The sequence below is a fragment of the Camellia sinensis genome, chromosome 6 (genome assembly GCF_055761805.1).
Source record: "Camellia sinensis isolate YWXY chromosome 6, ASM5576180v1, whole genome shotgun sequence".
Lineage (NCBI taxonomy): Eukaryota > Viridiplantae > Streptophyta > Magnoliopsida > Ericales > Theaceae > Camellia > Camellia sinensis.
This window is the reverse complement of record NC_138966.1, coordinates 103,870,859-103,879,198: the sequence shown is the minus strand read 5'-3', so window position 1 is coordinate 103,879,198 and position 8,340 is coordinate 103,870,859. Positions and strand designations below refer to the sequence as shown.

The following is an 8,340-nucleotide window of genomic DNA, read 5'->3' as shown; positions in this document are numbered from 1 at the left end:
ACGTAACTCTGGTACGTGGGCATCATTGGTAGTTACAGTAAGTAACATTTAAATATTTGACCAAGGGGGAGTCAGAATTGGCCGTGGCCATTGCTTAGTGGTTGAATGGAAATAGTGCTCCGCGGGGAGTTACTAAATTTATCTGATAAACTAAATCTATGAAAATTAAAAAAAAAATGTGGACATATTCCTTATGATGAAATATTGTTTTCGTTTGTTATATTTTTATTTGATTTATTATTATTTATTGTTATTATTTCAACTGATAACATTTATTTTATGCTTACTAAATGTTACTGGCTATTCTGTTATTACACATTATTCATGAATTGTGAGTATTATTATCGGGGTGGGCATTTTCGGGTTGTAGTATCTTATTGAGCTCGTCGCTCACTGGCATTCCCGTTGCCCTGGCGTTTTATGCCAGGTACCGAAAAAACCGAAGCAGACACCGAGACCTTGCAAGACAACACTCAGCCTTGGTTAGCTTGAAGAGTGCCCAAGTTCCATGAACCATTTCCTAAAAATTCTAGTTTTTCTCTAGTTTTGTTTTTATATTTGTGTCATTTCGGTTATGTACTAAGACTAAGTTGTGATGTAAGAACTTTAAATTTTGGGTTGTTAATTAATGGATGTTAGTAATCTTGGTGGCAATATTGATTTTAAGTTTCTAAATCTTATTATGATGTCCTTAAATTTGGGGCATCACAGCATGGTATCAGAGCTTAGGTTGAGAAACCCTTGAGACTTTGGGAAACCCTAAGCTTGCTTGTTAAATAACTTATTAGTGGTTATAGTGAGCATTTTTAGTTACTAAGTAAAATTTTGATTTTTGTAGATGGCAAACGAAAATCAAAATGGATGGTTGGAGGAAGAACCTGAGATGTTAGATGAGTCTATTGACTGGGAAGAGGATCCAGAGGAGGACCCAGAGGAAGAGCCAGAAAAGAACTTGGAATTCGATGAAGAACTTGAGATGTTAGATGAGCCTAGTGACTGGGAAGAGGATCCAAAGGAGGACCTAGAAGAAGAGCCAGAAGAGAACTTGGAGGAAGAGTTCGAAGTAGGAGTTGAGGGTGACTCCGATCCTGAGTCTGACTCTGATAAGGAAATGGTGGAGTCTGATCCTGAATCCTCGATAGAGGACGGCCCTGAGGCGGCCTTGAGGCATATAATGGTGCCACCCGTCCTACCATATGGAAAGGCAGTATTTGTGAGGGTTACCCCTACTAGGATGTGCTATTGGAGGAGCTCACCTAGAAAAGATATGTTTATCGGGCCAGGCCAGATAAGAGAATATCTGGACAATAATTTCTATCGAGTATGAAACCAACCTCCGCAATACGTCGCAAACAAGGGCGATGTGTTTCTACTACAAGATATTCGGACTGCCCATCCTCTTTTCGATCACGTTGTCCGAACCCTAGACCCATTGGTGAATTTTTATAGAGCTGCCACGTATCACGAGATTCCTACCTGCGTGATTAGGCAAATGGTGGGTCAGAATAGGGTACGGATGGTCTTTGTCCGCTGGGAGTGTTATGGGCTACCCGATGAGGCATGGGAATTTGAGAAAACAGTGCGTCAACGTTGTGCCTATTTGCTTAGTTAGGAAATGACAAGTGTAGAAGTTAGGACAACAACAAATTTTGTAGCACTTAATTGTAATAGTCCTAGCTTCTAACTTAGGGTTTTTGGTTTAAAAAAAAAAAAATGAAGTAGGCAGGGGTAGAATGAATTTTTTTTTCTTCGTGTTTTCCTTTTTCTTTTATGAATGTACTGATTTTTTATTATCATTAATGAAATCCTAGTATTTAAAAGTTTGTGTGTTGGACTATTTTGCTAGCATTTTATTTTTAAGCAAAATAAAAATAATAATAATAATGATTTAAATAAATAAATAAATAAAGGGTGTAACAATAATATTCTTCCTACAGAAGATGGCAGGAAGAACTAGAGCAAATGGATCCAATGACAACAACAACAGTGACGTTATGAATTTTGTTCGGGCAATTACTAATGAACTAAGAAACCAACCCAGGCATGAAAACAACAAAGGAGAATTAATAGTGAAATTTCAAAAAATCAGGCCCCAAACATTTTCCGGAGAACCAAATCCCTACGTGGCTGAGGCATGGATAAGGCAAGTGAAAAAAATATTGGAGACACTGGAGATTCAGAACGAGCAGGACCAAATGTCCCTTGCTTCATTTCTCTTTGACGGGGAGGCCGATTTCTGGTGGACAATGATTAAGGAAAGCCGTCAGGTGGCAGACCTCTCTTGGAGACAATTCGAGGAATTGTTTATGGAAAAGTACTTCCCAAACTCAGTAAGGCAGGAGATGATCCAAGAATTTCTCCAACTGAAACAAAGAGGCATGACTGTGACACAGTATGCCAATCGATTTGAGGCCCTTTCTCGCCATGCCATAGCTATAGTGGCAAATGAAACAGATAAGGTAAGGCGCTTCGATTGGGGACTCGACTCGGGGATCCGAGACAAGCTGGTTGTAGTGCATCTACCTATTTATGCACAGGTAGTAGATATGGCTCTTACCTTAGAAAGAGAAAAGATGGTCACTGCAAGGACTCAAGGTCAGCAGTCTAGAGCCAACCAGCCAAGAAGTGGATGACCCTCAAGGAACAACAGGACCCCTGCTGCCTCGGCACCTTATGCTAGGGGGCCACAACAACAGCAAGGGTACAATCCCTAGAATGTGTTATGAATGTGGCCAAGAAGGGCATTTTAGGAACAATTGCCCTCAGAGGTCAGGCTACTACATCAATCAAGGGGAGGCCACTCAACGAAACAAATGTATACCAACTCAGGGAACGCGAGCTGCGCAAAATTCCCAATCTGGCAGAGGTTAGCAGCCAGCTAATCGGAATGTGCGGCAATCAAGGACTCAACAACCAGGAGATGCCAATGCAAGGAAACCTTGGGTGCCAAACTAGGGTGCCACCGGAAGAGTCTTTGCACTCCAAGAAGGAGAAGACGATGGAAATCCTTCAATGATCCGAGGTATACTTATCCTTATGAACTCTTGTGTACAAGTCTTGTTTGATTCTGGAGCATCACACTCTTTCATATCTGCGTCATGTGTTGCAACTTTGGGATTAAAGCCTGAACAATTAGAAACACCTATAAGTGTAGCTTCACCGCTAGGAGGTCAAACTCGAGTAGATCTCGTATGCAAATCATGTGAACTAGGAGTCTCTAGCTTACATTTAACTTACGACCTACGAGTCATGGAAATGTCAGATTTTGACGTTATCCTAGGAATGGACTGGTTATCAGCCCATAGAGCCACCATTGATTGCTATCGAAAGACGGTGACTGCTTACTCTCAGGATGGAACGCGATTCCAATTTAAGGAGGATAAACAAGATTCCCTATCACTAACATTTGGAAAGTCAAAGTGGCATGATCACCTAGCTGGGTGGCTAGCCAGCTTAGTTCTGGAAGACAAAGATCGTATGGAACTAGGGCTACCTTGTGTGGTGTGCGAGTATACTGATGTGTTTCTAGAGGAGTTACCAGGACTACCCCCAAAACGGGAAGTGGACTTTACCATTGAACTACAACCTGGTACATCACCGATCTCAATGGCACCACATCGTATGACACCAGCTGAATTGAGAGAGCTAAAGACACAGTTGCAAGAATTGTTGGACAAGGAATTTATAAGGCCAAGCACGTCCCCGTGGGGAGCACCGGCCTTATTTGCTAAAAAGAAAGACGGGACACTTAGGTTGTGCATTGATTACCGACAACTCAATAGAGTCACCATTAAGAATCGGTATCTACTACCTAGAATTGATGACCTTTTCGATCAACTTAGAGGGGCAAAGTATTTCTCAAAGATAGACCTCAAGTTTGGGGATCACCAATTGCGTGTTAGGGAAGAAGATATTCTTAAAACTGTGTTTCGAACCCGTTACGTCCACTATGAATTCGTATTGATGCCATTCGGCCTAACCAATGCACCGGGCGTGTTCATGAGCTTAATGAACAAAATATTCACGCCTTACTTAGATCAATTTGTGGTAGTTTCAAAGATGATATTTTGGTGTACTCCAAGTCTGAAGGAGACCATGAACAACATTTGAGAATAGTACTTCAAACTTTGAGAAAGAACCAATTGTATGGTAAGGCTAGTAAATGTGAGTTCTGGATGAGGGAAGTAAAGTTTTTGGGTCACGTGGTATCTGAAAAGGAAATATCAGTAGACCCAACTAAAGTAAAAGCAGTGACAGAATGGAAGCAACCTAAGAACACATTTGAGATTCATAGTTTCTTAGGATTGGCCGGTTACTATCGAAGATTCATTCAAGACTTTTCAAAATTGGCCAAACCAATGACACATTTGACTCAAAAGGGGGTAAAGTTTGAATGGAACGAGTCTTGTGAAAATTCATTCCAAGAACTCAAGAAAAGATTGACGAGTGCCCCTATTCTCATAGTGCCAGAACATGACGTTGGGTACAACGTATATTGTGATGCTTCTAAAGAAGGTCTAGGGTGCGTATTGATGCAGAATGGCAAGGTGGTGGCATATGGATCAAGGTAATTAAAGAACCATGAAAAGAATTATCCCACCCATGACTTGGAGTTAGCAGCTATAGTTCACGCACTCAAAATTTGGAGACACTACCTGTATGGTGAAAAGTTTGAGATATTCACCGATCACAAAAGCTTGAAGTATCTGTTCACCCAAAGGTATTTAAACATGTGTCAGAGACGTTAGATAGAGTATCTCGAGGATTATCAATTTACCATTTTCTATCATCCTGGCAAGGCTAAGGTGGTGGTAGATGTCCTAAGTCGCAAGAATAGAAAGATTGTTGCTAGTTTAGCACTTAGAGAATGGAATATGGTTGGAACGCTCAATGAATTTGGGGTACAATTGGGGGTTCAAGATGAAGAGGCTTACCTTGGTGTTTAGATTGCTACGCCTAAAATTTCGAGCGAGATATTGGAATCACAAAAGTACGATCAAGAGGTAACATTCATCAAGGCACAATTGGAATCTAGTGAAGCCATGCCTGGTTGGGAAATTCATACTGATGGGAGTTTGAAATATCAAGGTCGAATGTTCGTGCCAAGCGACAACTCACTAAGGGAAAAGGTACTCAAGGAATTCCACCATTCAATGTTCGCAGTACATCCGGGAGCTACTAAGATGTACCAAGACTTAAAACCCCAATATTGGTGGGGCGGAATGAAAAGGGATGTAGCAAAGTTTGTGTCTCATTGCCTGACATGTCAACAAGTAAAGACTGAACATCAAAGGTCGGCAGGAACACTTCAACCCTCACCAATTCCGGAGTGGAAATGGGAACACATAACCATGGATTTTGTGACGGGTTTGCCTCGGTCACCACAGGGACATGACGGCGTGTGGGTGGTAGTAGATCAATTAACTAAGACAGCCCAGTTTTTACCTGTCAGGTCATCAGATACGTTGGATTCACTCAGTAGATTGTTCATCAAAGAAGTGATCAGATTACACTGAGTGCCGGTTAGCATCGTGTCTGATCGTGATCCTCGATTCATTTCTTAATTTTGGCAGAGCTTGCAGAAGGTAATGGGAACAAACCTATGCTTGAGCACAGCATTTCACCCACAAACCGATGGGCAGTCTGAAAGGACGATACAAACCTTGGAGGATATGCTTCGAGCTTGCGTTATGGATTTTAAGGGAAATTGGGAGAAACATCTGCCTCTCGTTGAGTTCGCTTACAACAATAGTTTCCAAGCCAGTATTGGAATGGCACCGTATGAAGCACTTTATGGGCAACCTTGTCCTTCACCAGTCTGTTGGACTGAAGTAGGGGAAATAACCTTGTTAGGACCAGACTTGGTTCAGGAGACCACTAAGAAGATAAAACTGATCAAACAACGGCTAACCACAGCCCAAAGTCGACAAAAGAGCTATGCGGATCAAAGGAGACGACCCTTAACATTTGAAGTAGGGGATCATGTTTTTCTCAAAGTTCAACCTCGTCGAGGTGCTACACGATTTGGGAAGAAAGGGAAACTTGCACCTCAGTGTGTGGGACCCTTCGAAATCCTGAGCAAAGTAGGAGAAGTGGCATACCGTTTGGCTTTATCACCTCAACTGGCTGGAGTACATAATGTTTTTCACATCTCTATGCTACGAAAATACGAGCCACACCCTTCTCACATCATCAATTGGGAGGAAATTAATCTTGATGAAGATGTGACATTTGAAGAGAAGCCTGTCAAGATTTTAGATCGTTGCGAGAAGAAATTACAAGGTAAAACCATACCATTGGTTCAAGTTCTTTGGAGACATCGTGGGATGGAAGAGTCAATGTGGGAACAAGAAGATATGATACGTGCCAATTACCCTCACCTTTTTGAGTCTAAAGGTACGAATTAATTTCGAGGACGAAATTTTCCTTTTAGGAGGGTAGATTGTGAAAACCCCATATTTAATTATTCTTAAAATAAATAAATAAATAAATAAATAAATTAATTTTATCTACAGTCTATCTAAATTGTATATTAGTGTAAAAGTTAGTTTTAAATTGACCCAATTCAATCACTAACAAAGACATTATTAAGAATAATAATTTTGTGGGTGTTTAATATTTGTTGTTTATAAATTATTTTAATTAGGATTCAATATGATAATTATTCTTACTAAATACCTTAGTTAAAAATCTTAGTGTATCAATTTTCAGAAACCCACACAAATACAAAAAAAAAAAAAGAAAAAAAAAAGAAAGGGGAATCAAACCTTTGCAAAAATTCGATGGAGGCTTTCCACATGTTGGTTTGCATGCTTGTTTAGGGAAGAAGAGCTGATTATGCTCTTGGAATTGAGGGAAAGAGAACTTAGAATGAAGAGAAAGAAAGAGAGAGAGAGAGAGAGAGAGAGATGTGCTCAACAAGCATTGTGTATATATATGCATGCAAGCCTTCATTGTATATAGGTATGCATGCAAGCATTCGGTGAAAAAAAAAAAGAAGAAGAGAGATATCCTTGAAGCAACTAAGCTTAGTAATAGGAGAGGAAGAAGAGTAGGAGATTAAGGAAGCCAAAATTCTCAACCATTTTGTCATCCTATTACTAAGTAAGAAAACCCTCTCAACCTTCTCTTCTTTTTTCTTTTTTCTTTTTATATTTGAAATTTTCAGATTATATACATATGATAAATTGTCTAAACTTGTACATAGGATTTTATTGTATAAAATTTTATGATTGTATATTAAATATTGGTAATCTAAAAATCATATTGTGGAATTTGGACTTGCATGTGTAGTTTATGTCATTAAAAAGATTATTGAAGATGTTATTGGCCCTCTAAATCTTCCAGACAGTTGTACGAATTTTTAGACAATTTTATACTCAAAATTTGAAGATTATTTCTTCTACAAAGTTGTTGATAATGATGTCTAGTTCATCCATAAAATTTTTCAACAATTATTGAGTTTTTTACGAATTTATACATATTTTAAATCAAATCTGGAGCTATAGGCAGATTTTATTATGTGTTTGAAAAATCATTAAAATTTTTATATTAAATCAAATCTGATAATTTCTAGAAAAAAATTAAATTTGAGAAGTCTAGTTTCATAATAAATTTTTAGATCATGGAATTGATTTATAAATTTAAATATGGAATTAATTTTAAAAAATGTGATAAATCTATGTCATAAACACTCTTGGAATTTTTAAGAATTATTTATAATTTATTTTTCGAAAATGCTTTCTAAAAAATGACAATAACATGTTTATTGAGTATTCTATAGATTTATATGAATTTTAGAGTTGTATAAGTAATTTATTTATAATTGTATTTGCAAGATATACATTCTGAAAATTTTGACAGATTAAGGAGGAATCAAAAACTATCTCTTCAATTGTTTATTTATAACTTATTTTTGGGAAATTCTTTCTGAAAAATGACCTAAACATATTTATTGAATATTCTGTACATTTTCACGAATTTTAGAACTGTATAAATAATTTATTTATAATTTTTATTACCTAAGGTATAACCTGAAAATTTCTGGACAGATTTAAGATCATCACTTCATTATTTATTTGGATAAAAAAATTAGTCATTGTGTTGGTCTAATTCATCAAATATTGTAAATTAGTAATCCATGTATGGGTGTATTGTGATTTATTTAATATTGTGCTAGTTTAATCTTATAGATTAAAAGTCTATGCATGTGTGTAATTATGATTTATTTCTTCTTTTTTTGGTATCTACATTATTATTTCATACCATAGTTTAAATAAATTGTTTATTTAAATTTTGTACAATTGTTTATTATTGTGTGACATATGAAATATTTTATGT

General features: G+C 37.6%; 2 protein-coding genes across 2 annotated transcripts; both read left to right on the top strand.

The window, feature by feature from the left end:
• Window positions 1-1,940: 1,940 nt before the first annotated feature.
• LOC145793463 (uncharacterized) lies at window positions 1,941-2,633 on the top strand. Its single transcript, XM_082876295.1, has one exon. The coding sequence runs from the start codon at window positions 1,941-1,943 to the stop codon at window positions 2,631-2,633; it is 693 nt and encodes a 230-aa protein (XP_082732421.1).
• A 3,138-nt stretch (window positions 2,634-5,771) lies between these two features.
• On the top strand, window positions 5,772-6,407 carry LOC145793462 (uncharacterized). Its single transcript, XM_082876294.1, has one exon. It carries the CDS (start codon window positions 5,772-5,774, stop codon window positions 6,405-6,407), a length of 636 nt encoding a protein of 211 aa, XP_082732420.1.
• Window positions 6,408-8,340: the final 1,933 nt, after the last annotated feature.

Excerpts from the sequence above, each read along its gene's own strand:
- LOC145793463 (XM_082876295.1), top strand. The coding sequence starts at position 1,941 with ATGGCAGGAAGAACTAGAGCAAATGGATCCAATGACAACAACAACAGT.
- LOC145793462 (XM_082876294.1), top strand. The coding sequence starts at position 5,772 with ATGGCACCGTATGAAGCACTTTATGGGCAACCTTGTCCTTCACCAGTC.